The sequence below is a fragment of the Musa acuminata genome, chromosome BXJ3-1 (genome assembly GCF_036884655.1).
Source record: "Musa acuminata AAA Group cultivar baxijiao chromosome BXJ3-1, Cavendish_Baxijiao_AAA, whole genome shotgun sequence".
NCBI classification, from domain to species: domain Eukaryota; kingdom Viridiplantae; phylum Streptophyta; class Magnoliopsida; order Zingiberales; family Musaceae; genus Musa; species Musa acuminata.
In genome coordinates this window covers 7211064-7228793 of record NC_088349.1, presented here as the reverse complement: position 1 = coordinate 7228793, position 17730 = coordinate 7211064, and the positions used below count along the sequence as shown (strand labels likewise).

At 37.8% G+C, this 17730-nt stretch overlaps 2 protein-coding genes across 12 annotated transcripts; one reads left to right on the top strand and one right to left on the bottom strand.

Annotated features, from left to right (window-relative positions):
• The first annotated feature begins 808 nt into the window (after positions 1–808).
• On the top strand, positions 809–9162 carry LOC103982926 (DNA-binding protein RHL1). Of its 6 annotated transcripts, none has more exons than XR_010493310.1 (13): positions 809–1187; positions 1277–1387; positions 2920–3009; positions 3102–3325; positions 4296–4404; positions 4615–4806; positions 5664–5703; positions 5822–5877; positions 5991–6039; positions 6325–6356; positions 7176–7214; positions 8588–8709; positions 8818–9162. XR_010493310.1 is itself a non-coding variant. In XM_018825869.2 (12 exons), the coding sequence occupies exons 1-12, from the start codon at positions 870–872 to the stop codon at positions 8845–8847; spliced, it is 1290 nt and encodes a 429-aa protein (XP_018681414.2). In that variant the 5' UTR covers positions 810–869; the 3' UTR covers positions 8848–9162. The 6 variants fall into 6 exon arrangements, 2 of the variants coding, with proteins under 2 accessions (XP_064993591.1, XP_018681414.2); XR_010493311.1 differs by having other exon boundaries at positions 810–1187; positions 2923–3009; XR_010493312.1 differs by having other exon boundaries at positions 810–1187; positions 3105–3325.
• Positions 9163–11827: 2665 nt separating this feature from the next.
• Positions 11828–17242, bottom strand: LOC103982931 (transcription factor SRM1). 6 transcript variants are annotated; one of them, XM_009400049.3, is made up of 5 exons: positions 17093–17242; positions 16824–16940; positions 16646–16730; positions 15854–16450; positions 11828–12549 (listed from the first exon to the last, which is right to left on the bottom strand). In XM_009400049.3, exons 4-5 carry the CDS (start codon positions 16228–16230, stop codon positions 12075–12077), a joined length of 852 nt encoding a protein of 283 aa, XP_009398324.2. In that variant the 5' UTR covers positions 16231–16450; positions 16646–16730; positions 16824–16940; positions 17093–17242; the 3' UTR covers positions 11828–12074. The 6 variants fall into 6 exon arrangements, with proteins under 6 accessions (XP_009398324.2, XP_064991740.1, XP_064991738.1 ...); XM_065135668.1 differs by having other exon boundaries at positions 16857–16940; XM_065135666.1 differs by having other exon boundaries at positions 16646–16940.
• Positions 17243–17730: the final 488 nt, after the last annotated feature.

Genomic DNA, 17730 nt, shown 5'->3' with positions numbered 1-17730 from the left:
CAAAGACCTTTCGAAGAAACCAAATGGAAGGCAATAATTGTCAATACTCACTAATAGTGATCAATGCTATCGAGAGTAGATTATCCATTTCAAGCATTGGTTATGAAGTATTTCCTGATATGATTGCTTATGGATCCCGAGTGAGGGGTTTTCTCTAACTTGTTTTCTCTTTTGTAGGTCCTAAGAGACCCTAAGAGGTTTCAGGGAGGCTGACCTTTGCGGACGGATACTCAAGAGTATCGCATGACTTAGATAAAACTAGCTAAGCCCGTAACATCGTGCTCATCCCATTGTCATCATTGTTGAACCTGATAAAGAGCGCTAGAGACAAAGGCGAGTGGGGGATGTCAATGAGGTGGACGGGGAGAATACGACCATAAGGGCTCTCGTTGATGGTGACAATGATAACAGCAGGAGGGGTGAGTATGAGAGGGAGAGGATGCGATGACTAGAGCCGTCACGACCACTCATCCACTTGAATGTAAAATTTAAATTTTTACCATTTATTTTCATATTTTCGTTGATAAAACTTATATCCTCAGGGTAAATGAACATAGATGTTTCACTTTCGTAACTATAGAAATACTGATATAACTTTTTAAAATATAGGGATCGAAAAATTAAAGGTGACTAAGTAATTTACAATTAGTCCTTTTAAGAAAATAAATAACTACAAGGAAATATATAATTCTTATCATATTTAATATGATAAGTGCGGATTGCGCACTACTATGGGCCGTCTATATAAGAAGGAAGGCCCATCTAACTTAACGGCCCTACTAACTGGCCCGGATGCAGTCCTCCCCCTTACGGTGTTTGCGCCATTCGTGGACCGGGGGGTCCGACCGGAACTCGAGCGCGCTTCCGCCATGGCGAAGAGGAAGAAGGAGAGCGAAGACGAGGAGGCCCGTCCGGTCGACCCGGAGACGGAGGAGAAGCGGCGGCTGAGATCCCTAGCTTTCTCGAGGAAGCTCCTCCGCCGCGCCCCCTCGCTGCCCTCCGCGCCCCTCGAGCCCTCCAAGGCCGTCGTCCGCCTCCAGGGCCGCGACCTCGTCAAACGTGGCCAGAGGAAGAGCCGCTACCTCTTCTCCTTCCCTGGTCTCCTCGCCCCCCTCTCTGCGGGGCGGATCGGCGAGCTCGCCGACCTCGGCACCAAGAACCCCGTCCTATACCTCGAGTTCCCCGAGGTATCGGTCTCTGATGCCCGATCTCTAGGCTTTATCTAGAAGATGTTCTAACTGGTGGGTTTTTGTGATCATCTTGATTCCTTTGGTAGGGAAGAATGAAGCTATTTGGTACGCACGTGTACCCTAAGAACAAGTACTTGACGCTGCAACTCACGAAATCGTTCAAGGGTGTTACGTGCGAAGATATCTTTGAGAGCATGGTTTGCTTCCGATGCCACTCCTTTTTCTCTCAAGTTGCTTTTTGCCGTTTTGATGATTTTGGTTATTCAATATGTAAGTACATATTTGAAGCATTTTCTATGCAGGAAAGAAACGATAGTTAAGTTTGTAGGCTTGGTGTGATAAAGGACTCCTAAATCATGACCATTTTATTGCAAACTTTGAGTTCTTTTCCATGTGCTTTGATTCTTTGTATTGAGTGACATCACATTGTTGTTGCTAAGCTGCATTTTGTTATCTTATTTAAACATCATTAGTTTTCAGTTTTTCTCAAGTAGATTATGCACAGTCATTAATTGATGGGCAAGTTGAACTGAACTACTTAATTGTTATTATAGTAAATATTTTTACTGAAAATTAGCTGAAAAACATTAAAAAAAGGAGAAAAATAGATAACAACAAATTATTTTTAAAAATAATTATCCTTTAAAATAAGCATTGACTCTCTTGGATCAATTCATTTGGTCAATATAGATTGGTACCTGCTGATACCAGTGCACCCTTCTAACTGTTCACTGTTCTACTACGTTAGTGATGTCAAATTGCACTTATACCTAAAGCTTTAATGAGGAATGGTAAACTACGAGAAGCATTGTATTTTCAAGTTGGCCCTTCTACATTCACGTCCTCCAAGTTACTAAATTTGATTGGAGCTCATTAGTAGTAAATCAATCCTGATACGAAGATGCTTTTAAGTCCTTGAAAAATCAAAGTGATTGTCATCATCAAATCGGGCCGAGGTCTTTCAATCATGAAGTATTATGAACTAAGTTCTATGACCTTATTGGCATGATGTATATGCTTAATACAAACATGGAGTATTGTTTACTACTCTTTCTTGCCACATACCTTATTGTTTTAGAATGTCGTGAGTTCAAGCAAATTAAACATTTAGCATCCCTCATTCCACTTGGTGAGCATTAGGTAACTTACCACTTTTGTTGACTAGTGCTTATGCTATGCTTATAAATGGGTTTTGGTATTCTTACCTGATTAAATTAAAGTTCTAGGATGACAGTAGTTCACCTTGTTTTCCTGATTTTGTATATGGGAGTAGGATCTTGCGTTCACATTTGCCTTCTGTCTTTAGTGATGGTTAGAACTCCATCTTCCCCAGAAGAGTAAAAGGGTCAGCATCAGTCACTATCTGTCGCCATCATGCATGTTCACATTTTAGTTCAGTTTCTTTCAGTATTCACTTCAGGATTTTATAAATCACAATTATTGAATGTTGAGAATGCCTTTATAAGATCTGCACACTTAATTTATTTTTAGCTAGTCTTGTGATTGGTGTGATCACTACAAGCTGTATCCTAAACATACAACTGCAACCTTTAGGGTGGAAAACCTCTTAGTCTGGGAATATGATATGGAGAATGGTTTTTGTCTCTTTACAAGGTCATCTTATTGCAAATTCCCACTTTGCCATAACTGCATAAACCATGTCTTCTGTGATGATAACATTATCTTTTCTCCATTATTAATGCTTTTGTTTGATTGGCTTGTGTTTTAGCAGATTGTGTTTGCTGATGCATGGTGGATTGGACAAAAGGAGGAGAATCCACAAGAACTCCAACTTGAGTTTCCTAAGTATCTAAGTGAGGTGATTTCATACAATAGTTTCACATTTATTTTGTTTTCCTTTTGCATTTTGATGGTTCTGGATTTCATTGTTGCATTTAATATTTTGAGTAGCAGGGAAAAGATGCAATAGACTATGACTTCAAAGGAGGTGCTGGTGCCACAGTTGGGGAACAATCAGCTGGAAATAAACCTGTTAACAAGAGAGAACCACTTTCTCCTGAAACTGAATTTGAGGATAGCTTGCCTGATGATTCTGGCAATAAAGTGGAACCAGGAACGATTAACATGGCAACACCTGTTCGCCAGTCGGCGAGAACTGCAGGGAAAAAGCTAAGGTATTTGTTCAAGTTATATGGCTTTGCAATTATGTGCCACAGATGGTTCTTAATGTAGCTGTTGATGATAAAAAGGCAGTCAAGTGAAGTGCGTATAGCATTAACATTTTTATAAGTCAATTATTTATGTTTTTTATCTGTTACTAGTATTGTGCTGATTATGTTATGACCAAAAGAATGGATATCGGGTGTGAGGCTCTCCCCATTAATGGGTTTGAGGAGAATTATTATATGCAGCCTTGCACGAGAGACTGCTTCCATGACTTGAACCATGGGGCCCAGGTTTGCAAAGAAACAACCTTATCATGACACTGCTCTTTGATATTATTATAGTTGGATGTTATTAAAATGCTCAGCTCGTAATGCCATATGTTGACTAAATTGGATTCAACTGATATTTTGAATGTTTGAAAGACATTGTCACTAAATTGTCAGCTTAGAAGGAGCCGGTTATTGTTTTTATATCACTGAATTACTTTGAGCCCAATTATCTAAAGTTTGGTTGATTCTTCTCCTTACAATTGGTTGTTCCATGCAAATTTTTCCTTGAAAAGAATTCAGGACTGTTAGGCTACTTATCCCTATATTTTACTAGTGACATTTTAATTTAGAAACTAAGACCTTAGTTTACACTTGTTTGTTCAAAGTTCTGACACTCAAATAAATGTTGCGGAGGGCTTACTGCATCTAGTATTGATATTGGTTGATTAATTTATTGGAATAGGATTTGCCTTTTGTCCATCCAAAACTTTTTCCTTGTTAGCTGGTGTTTGCAATTACTCCAATGCAGGATGCTGACTACTGGATAAGTTATTATTGGCCTGCAATACAACTATTTACCTATTTTCCACAATACATGATCAACAAAATAAATTTACCATATGCAAATGTTACAAAATTTTCTGATAGTTTCCACCTTTCTTTATTTATTAGGCTCAGGAGTTTCTTTCTTATCTCTTTTTTCCTTTAGTTATGCAGAATCTTCTGGAGATGATTCTAATTCTAGCTGTGATGCTGAGCAACCTGCCACCTCCCCTGGGGTCACTTCACTTGAGCTAATTCATAAGGGTGATGAGAAGGTAAATTCAGAATTAGGATCACAACTAAGAGTTTTATTATTAATCGTGTTTTTGCTTATGTCACTCCATTATTGGCACCAATTGTACATTTATATGTCCAATATTTTTTAGTATATTTATAGTTCTTGATTGCATAATTAAGCACAATTGCATGTTTGAAATATCCATGTTTCTCTACTATGAACTTTATATCCTTAATTTGTAGGACAGATTGTGGATTCCTGTCCAGTACCTTCTAGTGTAGTTGCTTCAACAAGTGAGCTTGTTGACAGAAAAACCTGTTCAAGGGAGAAACTGAAGCAAACTTCATCATCTGAACGGTCCAAAGGGAATCTTTCCAATGGAAAAGGCACGCTGGTTCAGGCTAATTTATCTACGTTGTTTGAGAAAGTAGTGGATAAGGTTAGTGGTGTTATCTTATCTACTTTTCATGCTTCAGCATAGCGGCCAATAATTATTCCAACATATTGGGCAGATATAAGCCTTCGGTTGGTTGGTATATGTATGAGTTGTGTTAAACATAATATTATTATCTTGAGAAAAATTCATGTGCCCCTATGCTCACTCGTAATTCCACAGAAACTCTCGTAAACTTGCAAATATTACAACTATCCTTCTAACGTAACAAACTTCTATAAATGTCCTTGAAATATTATTGATACCTTTTGGAAGTTTACAGACTTTCACGAATGTCATCCAAATAACAAATAGCTTAGGCACAAAAGAGAGTACAGGTGATGTAAAAAAGATTTTTGAAACCATAAGGGCTCCTATATGACCTGGAACACGAGGTTGTATATGAAATTTTATATATTATGAAGTGTACATATGAAATTCATCCTATTATCTTACATGCTTAAACTTCCTCATGCACACATTTCATGTGCAATACTAACCACTAAGTGTTCAATGTTATTTGTCAACAACATGCATCTTTGTTGGGTCGGTGGCCCAATATTTTCTGCTCAATATTCAAGCCTTTTGTTCAATTTTATTTTCTGGAACTCCTTTATTACATTCAAATATATTGGTTGATTTGTTCACTAACATGAAGATGCTAACAAATATTCCATGCTTAGCTTTTTTGTATGTTTGCTATGACAAAAAATTGGTGTCGTTTATGGTAAGTCACCTGAGCATGGGAATGGATATCATTCACTTTCATTATGCTTGAATCCATTGTTAATTCTTATTAAAATGTGTTACTATGCCATTACCACGTTCATATTTTGCCTGATTCCTCAGCTTTCATATTTCAGAAATCTAAGCGTGGCGTGAATACTTCTCCTGGAACAAAAGGTTTTTTCTCTTGATTTCTTCTCTTCATTCTATATTGTTGGAAGGACATGGTTACCTTGTAATTAATGCGTGTTTTATCACTGACTTATTTCCCTTGTGATGGAAACTTAACATCCAGGTCCTGCTAGTAAGAGAAAAAGGGCAGCCTCAAGGAAATCATCTGAACAAGTGGAAGTATGCTTCTGAATTAAATTTATTATTGTTGATACTGAGGAAGTTCTTAAACAAATAAAATTGTTAATGATTTTTTAAACAGTGCACAAAATGGAACTTTGTTTGTGTTGTAGGTGAACGGGTCTAACAAAGAAGAGCCCAAATCTAGCAGGAAAAAGGGTGGTCAGTATCTTGTCTTATGTCTACTTTTTGCCTGTTTATTAACAGTTTTACAATATGCAATTTGAATTGTGATCCATTTGCTTCACATTCATTTTAGAATCAAATGCACATACTGATTTGGGAAACTATTGTGATACAGTTTTGTTCTTTTCCTTATTTTGGCAAGTATAAAACAAAGTATTGTTTCTCCAATTTTTGCAAGAATCTTTGTTGTATTCCAAGAAACTAAATTCTAGTAGTTTTTGCATTTTCGGTTGCATAACACCTAGACTATTTTAAATGCAGGGAAACAGCATGTGACATTGCAGCCATCTGAGGTACAGTTGTGGACCATTTACTCCCTGGGGAATGAAAATGTTGTTGATTGTATCTAGAACTATGATTATTTATTGTTGATCCGATGCAGATCTAAGCTGGTGTTAACTACTGATTGTGAACTATTACTATTTTCTTCTCTTGGTTTTTGTGATTTTTGCATGATGTTTTGGTACTGAAGTTCCTGAGATCAGAATCAGGTCTCTGGAACCACTCTAGGTTTTGGGATTTGGATCTACAAAATTGGACTGAAATTGGTCGGAATTGTCTGGTTATCCAATGGAATAAGCTTGTAAATTGGGTACCGACCAATTCCAATGCCAGGATACCTTTAGAAATTGGGTATTCAGACTAGATTTCTGCAAGATTGGGGTTGGATCAGGAGGATGGTTAGATTAGATCATCAGGATTGAGATAGTTATCAATTGAAAGAATAATTTGATAAATAGAAAATGTAAAATTACAAAAGAAAAATATAGAAAAGATTCTGATGAAACACAAATATTGTTTGCTAAAGGTTCTTTTAACCTCATATTTTGTAAGATATTAAACTTTTGAAATAACTGGAACTGAAACATAAATGAAGACATGTATAAAACATTAAAAAATAACTATGATATATAATTATTTAAAATCGATAATGATCATATCATATGAATTTTTTCTTTTACTAGTTCGTGGTTCAAATTGCTAAAGCAGTATTGAAGTTTGTATTGGTGAAGTTGTGGCTTCAACAGTATAACTCTTAATCAATAGGTCTTCATTTTTTGTCAGACAATTTTCTGTTTTGTTTGTACCTAACATTGTTAAGCGTTCAATAGGTGTCAGACGAGACAGATGAAACTTCTAGTGAACCTCAGGTACATAAACCAGTTATCACTTTTTTATTGATAGTTGCATGTGCTATCTTTTCTTTTGCTGAGCTATGAATGGGATCATTAGATTGATTATCACCTGCATATCTTTTGAATACTCTGATTTACATGATCAAGAAATTAGAGTCCTCATATCCTGAATTGGATTTGCCTATGTATCTGCCCAAGTTAGTTTTGACATCATAGTGTAAGGAATATTACAGTAATTTTTACCCTCATCAGAGGCTCAGTGCAATACATTACCTGACTTTAGCTTGTTAAAGCTTAAAACTTTTTCTGTCTGATTGCAGTCCCTAATGTACTTTTGATATGCGAGAACAATTTAAGATTAGTTTACTATGAAAAGACTCCGTAATTGAAATCTCCGCAATAGAAAGGTTTGCCGATAAAGATTTGATGTTCACTATGAAAATCTTTAATCTTGATAACCAACATAAAGAACCTGTTCCCTTAATCTGCACTGAACCATATAGGCAAAATTTGTATGTAGCACCATTCTTTTCTTGATATTTATAAAAGCATCATGACGGGATTGTTTACTACAGTTCTACCCAGAGTGAACTGCATCAGAGGGTTTTTGTTTAATTTATTGCCATCTCTTTTACTTGAAATGTATAGGTCGCTTAGTCCTGGTACTTTTGGTAATATGTGGTTCTAAAATCTAAATGTAGTTTTATAGCATTTGGAGTTACCTATTAGACACATTCTAATTCTTTCTTGAGCATATACGTCTTATTACTTATACATTAAAATATATAATTTGTTGCTAGACAGAAATTTAATCGTTCCAGTTAAAAATCATTATGGTGATTGTCTTACCTATCTGAGTTGCAAGTTGAGCTCCAATTGTTAGTTGCATCTGCTCTCTTCTTGACATGCAAAGTTCCGCCTAACAAGATGTAACTGTTTTTATTTTTCTGGACCTTTTTTTAAGAATCATCGAGCTAGTATATAAACTTTATTGTGTTATTTACAACCAAACACAAGGAGATGATGTTCTCAATATAGTTGCTTTTGGTATAGAAGTTGTATACACATGCAGTTTATTTGCTTTCCGTGGTGTTCATCCTTCTTTTTCCCCATGACAGTTGACATCCTTGTGTCTAGATAAATTAGTTGTTTTATTTCTTTCCGAGAGCTGAACTATAGCCATGTCTTGGATCTTGAAAGATAATGGACTAGTCATCACATAGAGGTATCCTAACACTTCGTGTGATACTTACAGTTGATGAGAGTATTTATTTACTTCTCATTGAGCGACTTATTGGCTATGTTTGTGTTCCTAACTAAACCTATTTTGGTTGGGATTTCGAAATTAGCATCCAAGATTTACTTAAATTTTGGATCCTTCTTCTTAGTCATCGATACCTCACATCCATTATCAAGATTGAATGCTCTAAAAGGAACGATGGGAATCGATTAATATTTTGCAATTCATGCCTTAAGAAGATTTGGAGCGTCACTACTTCCAAAGATAATGGTCATACTCTCTTTCTTACTATCCTTATTGTGTTTTTTTTTTTTTTGCGTTGTTTTTAACATTATTTTCCCAGACATGTTGCTTCAATTTCTCCCACTACATTGTCAGGATGATAGCGATGAAGATTGGGCTATGTAAAACCATGAGTTGGAGAACAGATGGCTATTTGCAGAGCCCTCCTTAGCAACTATATCTAGCAGCGATATGCCTAGACGAACAGTTCAGTGAGAACAAATGCATTTATTCATTGGCACCGGGTGATTGTGCTGCGCTTCCAGAGCTAATTGATGGATGCGTCAGTGGAGTTTGGTGGTGGCTCTGCATGTCTGTATTTGCACAATGTATGACTCCCCAGACCATAGGCCATTTTGTTGGCCGCTCCTCATACTTACTGGAATGTGTTTCTATGATCACAAATATACTAATATGATTCATCGAGATCTTTTCCGATTAGGCAGTAGTCATATATGAAACAAAACCTGTTAGTTCTGTTTCTGGCTTTAGCAAGATAAACTATATGGTTCATTGCAATCTGCTGCGAGAGTATAGAATGTCCAAAGATTGCCATAGCAGGATGGTTGTTGGAATGTAGGTATTTCGCAGAGACTTTTCCTTCTCGGAATCCTTTCCATTGGCGTCACGGCGGAGCCCGCCCGTCCCACCGGCCGCTGGCGTTCTCGCGTCCATCCTTCCTCGCTGCTGGGCCTCCTTCGTCCTCGCCCATCTCATCGGCTAAGCTCTCCGACCAGAAACAGTGGCACTCGGATCCGCTGGAAGCTGTTGATGCTGTGAAGATGGCAGCTTTGGAGCCTAGGAAGCCGTCGCCTGAGACTTCCTGAGGCATTGACAGGGTCGAAGGAGCTTGAGTTGGCAGCAGAAGCAGTGAAGAGCACGGCCGGGAACGATTCGATGGAGGAGACATGGAAGGCGATCATGGAGAAGTCCTGCCGATGTGGGGTGAAGAAGGCCGAACAAGAACAAGTGCTGCTGGAGACGGTAGTGATTGGCCGTGATGACTTGAATCGGCGAGTCGACGAATTCATAAAGATGAACTACGAGCAGATGCGTCTTCAGAGGCGGATGGGAATGGCCAATGCCGGATTATACTCATCTCTAATAGCTCAGTCCCAATCATTTTTTTCTCCTCTTCCTCGGGTTAATTATATTACCTGTAGTTAGATCGTTATCTTTACATATAGAATATATAACATGTCCAATGGCCAATGCCGGTTAATCGTTATCTTTATCGGGTTAATTATATTACCTGTAGTTATCAGTTTTTTCTCCTCTTCCTCGGGTTAATTATATTACCTGTAGTTAGATCATTATCGTTATCTTTACTCATCTCTAATGGCCAATGCCGGTTAATCTCATTTATCCTAATATCGTTAACTTTACATATAGAATATATAACATGTGATAGTACGACATGAAAACTATAGATAAAAATATAATTTTAACGTCTTAGTTATGTTTTCATTTGTTATATCCTAATTAAAATTTCTTAGTCAATTGTTACGATAGTGGCGAACGATGATGTCATCGACATATGGCTATTGTGGTGGTCGGTGAGAACAATTTAATGGTCACCCTTGCAAATGTTGATTTAAGCATCGATGATTGAGCTGGGGGTGACGACTGCAACGGTGGAGCTTGAGGGACTTCTACGACTTTTTGTGAGAGGAGAAGAAGGAAGAGGAGAGAGAGCGATGACCGGAGGTGAGACAAAGGGAGAACGAAGGGATTGAGGACGATGGTCATTCTACATCATATTGTAATTGTGTCGGCACCATTCTGCATTTGCGTCTACAGGAAGTGAGGCAAAGGCCTTATGTTTCGTCGACACAGATGCAGAGTAGCGCGATGCTGACACAGATGTCTCACCTCCCGTTGATACAAATGCAAAGCGATGCCAGAGAAGGAAGAGGAGGGAGAGCAACAAGCAGAATGTGTACCGGTTGACGTCCTCCATCCGTCGAACCTCGAAATGTTCGATTGAATGAGACCATAGGAGCTTCGCCTGCTACCGCTTGAATTACAACTGGTCGATCGCCTCTGGCTTCCAACCGCGCCAATTTTGTGGCTGCCTCCTTGTGCTCCTCTTCTTTCACTGCCACCACTATAGGTCCACAATGATGGCAACATGATCTTACAGCGGGGTAGTGGTTTCAGGTTGAAGACTCGTTGTGTCTATAGTAGGGGTGGCTACAGGTACAATGTTGAGGTTGTCATTGATAGCTTGCTCAACGAAGTTGGCATGGCAGATGGGGTAAATTACATGGGAGGCGAGCCAAGCATCAATGCAATCCAAGTAGAAGACGTGGGCTGCAACAAGGGAGGAGATGGAGCTCCTCATTATCCTCGAATTTGTTAAGGCACACCTCACACTCGAGCACCGCTTTCTCGACCATCCGCCCCTTAACCACATAGTACACTAGCGTGGGGAATGTCTTGAGGACCTCGGAGCTCAACCCTTGTCGTCGTCAAGAGCGGGCTACACCGCTCGTGGCGCGATGGCGCTATCGTCTGCCACCACCATAACAATCGATTAAGAAGTTTTAATTAGACTATAACAAAAGAAAATATAACTAGTATATTAAAGTTACATTTTTATCCATCGTTTTCATGTCATTCGTGCACGTGCTATCACGTGTTATATCTTTCAACTATAAAATCGAGATATTAGGATAAATAAGATTAAATACTTTACTTTCATAATTATAGGGATTCCAATATAAATTTTTGAAACGTAAGGATCGAGATGCTAAAGAGATAATATGTAATTAGCCCCCTCTTCCTCCGCCTCCTCCTCATCATCATAATTATTATTGTTTAAACGCTTTCTTATCAATTTTAAGATTAGAAATGGAGATTATCTTGTGGAGAAAAACATACTTTTTTTGGCAGCTAAAATTAACACATCATTGGCCTAAAACTATATGAGAACGATTGCATATTTATTTACCTAAAAAGGGTTTTTGAGTTTAAAGGGTGACTAACATTTAGAAAGCGTTGATTCTTCTATTCCTAGATCACCTCAACCAACATAGAACGTTCGAGCCCCATTTACCTTCACACAAACAGATCAAACAAGTTACCATAGAAGCCAACTGAGTACTGAACACAGAAAGAACTGCCCTTGTCTATTTTGATTGCCACAACTTTCACATGTTGCATTCCTGAATCAATAGTTTCCTTTAATAGCTTATTTTGACATGATCCAGTCAGTAATCAAGTAGTTGTACAAATACCAGAACACAGTCATCCATAAATGCGCTTGCATCTCTTAGCTTACTTGACATTAATGAGAAGTAGATGCAAGGAGGAGCTGTGGCATTCTCTTCTACTTCAAGATTCCCTTGTACTCAGCTACCAGATGATGTGGGAGGCATCTGATAGGTAGTCGATGAGATGCTAGCTGGGGTTCGCACCGGATAGCCAATATGGGATCCAGCAGGAACAGGAAGATTTACCGGAGTGCCTACTGCAGGCATAAGAGGACCACCGACCACCGGCTGTCCGATGGTAGTTCCAAAGATACCAACTGCAGCTGGGTCGGCAGCTGATTGAAGAGAATGTTTGGCAGACTTCCCTGCAGTTGCCACAGATGCATTTATTTGACCAGTGATTGGCCCTTGAGGAGTCGGTGTGTCTCCGTTGGTCACAGTGGTTATGTCATGGATGCTTGTTCTTCTCCGATCTTTGTTCATCGAGTTCAACCGAATAAAGTACTTCTGTGCATGACTTGCAACTTGTGTAGGTGTTCTTGAGATCACAAAGTTCCGAGATATGCTCCTCCAATCACCTTTTCCGTACTTCTCAAGTCCAAGAAGAAATAATCTGTTAACAATCAGGCAAGTTAAAAATCAGGCAAGAATGCTAATTTTTATAAGCAGTTGCAGTATGATCTTGATGACAAGAATCACTCTGAGAGAATGTTTACAAAAATATTTGCAGATTAATAGGCAACCCTAGAGGTGAAGAGAGAAGCAACAAAGAAGCTGGACAAAAACAATTTGTTATATTTGATATAAGATTTTAGCAGGAAACAACAAGAGTTCACTCCTCAGGGGACTAATTGATAAAATAATGTTCTAGATTAGAGTGAATTTTGCTGTAAGAGATATGTGGCTAACTACAAGTGACAACCTTTTGCTTTTAGGATCTTAAGATCATTTGGAAGAGCAAGGAGACAGATGGTCTTCATACCGAGAATATCTTATTTGTCTCTCATACATTCTTCCGCCTATGGTTCTTATGTTATCTTAGTCAAGTACTCTAGCCACCATAATCACAATGATCTGAACAATATCTTTAAGATGAAGAAAAGAACTAACTGCAAGACCAAGGCCTGGTTCAACAGTTGCAGATGATCCACCAAAAGCAACTAACATATTTCTTGGTATATCAGGCAAAAACTTGAACTATGCATACATATATTTTTTAAAAGAGGTAAAGTCAACAGTGATATAATAACTGATGTTAATGAAGCAATATAATAACCTGACTGGTGGAAATTTAAACCCAACCTATGTCTTTCTCCATGAGAAGAAAGGAAACAGAAAAATGTTATTTCTCTCTTCAGATTCATATTTCCACATTCCAAATTGTCTAAATCTTTCAATCATTAACACTTGGGATCATAGAGTAAGTGACAATTTTTACTTCCCATTTAACATTATGGCTTCAAGGACTGAAAGAAGATGACATCTAAAGTGCAGAGAGGATGATAGCCTTCATACTAACATTGCATCATTTGTCATCTAATCTACTTAAGATGTTAGTTCTGAGTCTTGAACAATCTGCCTACCGCTGGGATAGCTAATTAATATGGAATGATCATCTCCTACTATTCTTTTATTCATCATCTAAAACGTGTTTCCATGAAACAAGATTATATGATCAAGATAGAGAGTGAGCCACAAAGAATGTGAAGAAATTCAACAGGGCAAGATGATTTGAGAAGCAGAAAAAAACCTATTGTTTAACTTCTATATTTATTATTGTCTGTCCCTACTTAAGTCTTAAAAAGAATACACATCTCTATGACAATATCTTGCAAATTCCTAAGTTTAGAGAGGACATATGCATATTTAGTTTGCTGGCACCTCTGAGAACAATATATAGGAAGGTCCATTGATGTCCCTTCTTTGTTCTTCAAAATATAAATCTCAACAACTCAAGAAAAAATGTCAGAATCACCCAAGAAAAGGGAAAAAGAAGAAAAGTTAGATAAGAACAATTAGTTTTAAGGAAGCTAGTCTCATTTGTTTTGCCCATTCTCTTGTTGTATAAGGGAAAACATATCCCTTGTTTTTTATATAAAGAAATCAATTTCAACAACTCATGAAAACTTAGTCAAACTTTTGTTAAAGAAGCATGTAAAGGTTTATGAAACAATTGTTTCAAGGTACCTAAACCCAAGGTTCTCAATTTCAATCCGTACTAGTGTACTGAGCCCTACTCAGTATGGTACGTATCGAGGCATACCGACAGTATGCCAGGGTGTACCGATATTACGCCCAAAAAGAGCTAAAAAATCTTCAAAAATACCTAGAGATAATAGTCCAAAAATACTGGGGCGTACCAACCGGTATACCATGGTAATGGTCGAAATCCGGGGCGTACTGACCGGTACACATCGGTAAAGATCGAAATTTGAGACGTACCAATCGGTATGCCTCGATAACGGTTTAATTTTGACCATTAGCGCTTGGTATAGACCCCGTATCGCCCGATACGGGATCAAAACACAAGTATTGCCTGATAGAGGATGGTCCGCATATCAATATCCTCTCAGACCTATATGTACTGCTCATACAGGGCATTACACATCGAAATTGAGAACCCTGCGTGAACTAAAGAACAAGCCTAAATAGTGTTACCTATATAATGGAAACAACAAAATTGTAAAACAGTGCTAATTAAGAGAAATCTTTGGAAAGAGACGGTAATTCTTTTTTTTTTCCTCTTAGATGCAGCGGCATTTTTAAGTATATGACCTATATCCTCCTGGAAAGGTTGTACAATGTGATATTAACCAATTTGAGATGAAAGTTCACATTTTTTAATACCAATCAGTCTGACATCTTGAACAAAAAATGGACAAAGATTTACTTCTGGAGGTAAGAGGACAAGCAGGTATAAAGAACAAATAATTTCAATAAAAATCTTGATCATGTTTGAACAAAAAAAGGTTATTATGGTAAGGTAGAGCAGATAACTTAAGACAATCTGGCTCTTGCTGTATCGATGTCAGAAGATGAAATGGCAATGCACTTGATTGATTTGAAGTTCAGGTAAAATAAGTAAACTTCGAATGACAGTGTAAGCTATCTTTTGCTAAATGATTTACCACAGATTGTGATTTATCATTAGAAATGATGCAAAATTTTTCGATGCTATATAAGATATCATAAATCAACTAATAATGAAAAACATATAGTCCAGACCCAGAACATGCATAGAGAAATTCCTCAAAAGAAAACAGGACAAAAACAACATCAATAGAGAAAGGACACATCCAATGCCATGAGTCTTCAATTATTTGTTACTCGATCATCACCACTGGCTTCTGATTCATAGATGATAAAGACTAGAAACATACTGCCAAACCACACACCCTTTGTAAGGTAAAAGATGTATCACCATTTTAACAAGTACTAAATCAATATAGTTCTAATGACTACAGGGATTAAATCTGGGAAACTAATGGTAATATAGTTCTAATGACTACAGGGATTAAACCTGGGATACTAATAGGAATATTCTTCTTCATCACATATTGGAGAAACAACTAGGTTATTCCACTCTAGTCTTTTGAACAAGACCAAAAAGAAAATGATGTTCACCACATCAGAAGCATAAAAATACATAGACGAAGACCATATAAACAACCCATTATAATAAATTTCCAAGACAGTTTTCCTAAAGTTCATCAATATTTATATTCTTTAAGTGTATGTATAAATTTTTATGCTAAACCTGTGACTTTCTTAAATAGCACTGATCCATCAGTACCTAAAAATGCTATTCAAGAGGATTTTCTGCATCAACACGATCACATTCATGAATCTAAAAAACCAAAATAGTCCAACATGATACCTATAAAACCCAAGAAAAAAGATGAGTATGGTGGTTCAACCTGTGCTCATCCTCGGTCCATGCTATCCCCTTTCTGCGTTCTTGATCAGATCTCGATGCTTTCCCACCATGGGCAGAATCACCATGAGAGTGGCATCCCTTTTTGCTGCTGCCGCCACCTTCATTGGCCAGGTCACCACCTTCCGAGGAAGATGGGTAGCAAGGCAAGGGCACCCGGCCGGACTCGATGCCATTGACATCCTCCACAAGAAGTTCGTAATGGTGCTTGATGTCCTCAATGGTTTTCCCAGGCACATCCACAGCAATTTTCTCCCACCGGTTGTCGCAATCCTCATGGTGAGTGGCCAGAGCATATTCAAATGCCTTATCCTGCTCCCTAGTCCACGATGGACTGCAGCTTGCTTCTTCCATCACCATCCCCCCAATTTAGCAGCAGATCAAACTTGTTCTTCACCGAAGAAAAGGATTGAAGCAAGCAAAAGAGGTTTCCCAAAACTCCCCAAAACCAGTCAAGTGACTCACAAGTGCAAGACAGGAACCTTCACTGAGTTCACTCAAGTAGCTCTTGGATGCCAAATCTCAGCAACAACAGTTACTAACTAGATAATTGTAGCTGGAAATCATGCCCAAAATAATTCTACAGAAACATTTCAAGCATGCAGAAGGAAAACACATAAGTGTCAAGGGGAAGCATTGCAAGGAAGGATAACCAATCAATGCAACAATAAGCTGAGATAAATGCACCCAATGACCCTCAATTGGAAAGGCGAAGAGAAGATGAGATTACATCCAGGTTCACTACCCGACATAAAATGGGGGATCCTGAAATTACCTAGAAGAGATAGGGAAGCCAACACCTGACTAAAAAGGCAACAAGAATGCAGTTGGGGTTTCGGGATTGGGCAATCGAAAGAGACCTGATCAAGCAAATCCAAACACACTGAAAGTGAAAATCTCATAAACTATGCTTTCACGTTTGATTACGCAGTAAAAATCAGGTTTTTACTCACCATCCCAACCAAGAACACCAGAAAGGCACCCACCTTTTTGTTTCTACTGATCGATCCAGAAGCCGCACTCGCACAACATCATACCAATCGCTCAAGCCCAATTCCCATCGATTATGTCTGCAACAAACGGATTGAAGAAACCATATGAATGAGTACAAGATGTCTCACATCACGTTCGCTGGAATCCAAAACGGCACTGCTGACTTTTCTATCGCTTCTCGAGCGGATAAACATGGTGACCGGGCGTAAAATCGCCGGCCAAAACTTACATTTACGACTTCACAGTCGAATCGAAACCACGTGTATGGAGTTCACGGGAAGAGGAGCAGCTGCACGGGAGAAATCGAAGAAACTGGAAGGAGAAGGATCCGAGGAGACGTGTGAGATCCGAACACCGAGAACCTCCTCTAAACCCTGCGGCGGACTACAAAGCTTTGATTACTATTTTACCGTCAGATATATATATATATATATATATATATATATATATATATATATATATATATATATCGAATTTTTTTCGAAAATTCGTCTATTATTTTTTAGTTGGTAAATATTATATATATATATATGTATACGTATATATATATATATATATATATATATATATATATGTATATGTATATATATATGTATATGTATATATATATATATAATATTTACCAACTAAAAAATAATAGACGAATTTTCGAAAAAAAAACTCCTGACCTTTTCTTTTGGTCTGAGAACACCTCAACTTCAAAAAAACAAAACAGGCACTAATATTTTTTAGAAAAATCACTTGAATTAATTTAAAAATATTAGTATTAAAAATCACTTGAATTCACAAATGATTAACTCGGATAAAAAATTAATTTAACTTAAATCAGTGATTTTATAGTATAATATATATTATTATTTCACCTTT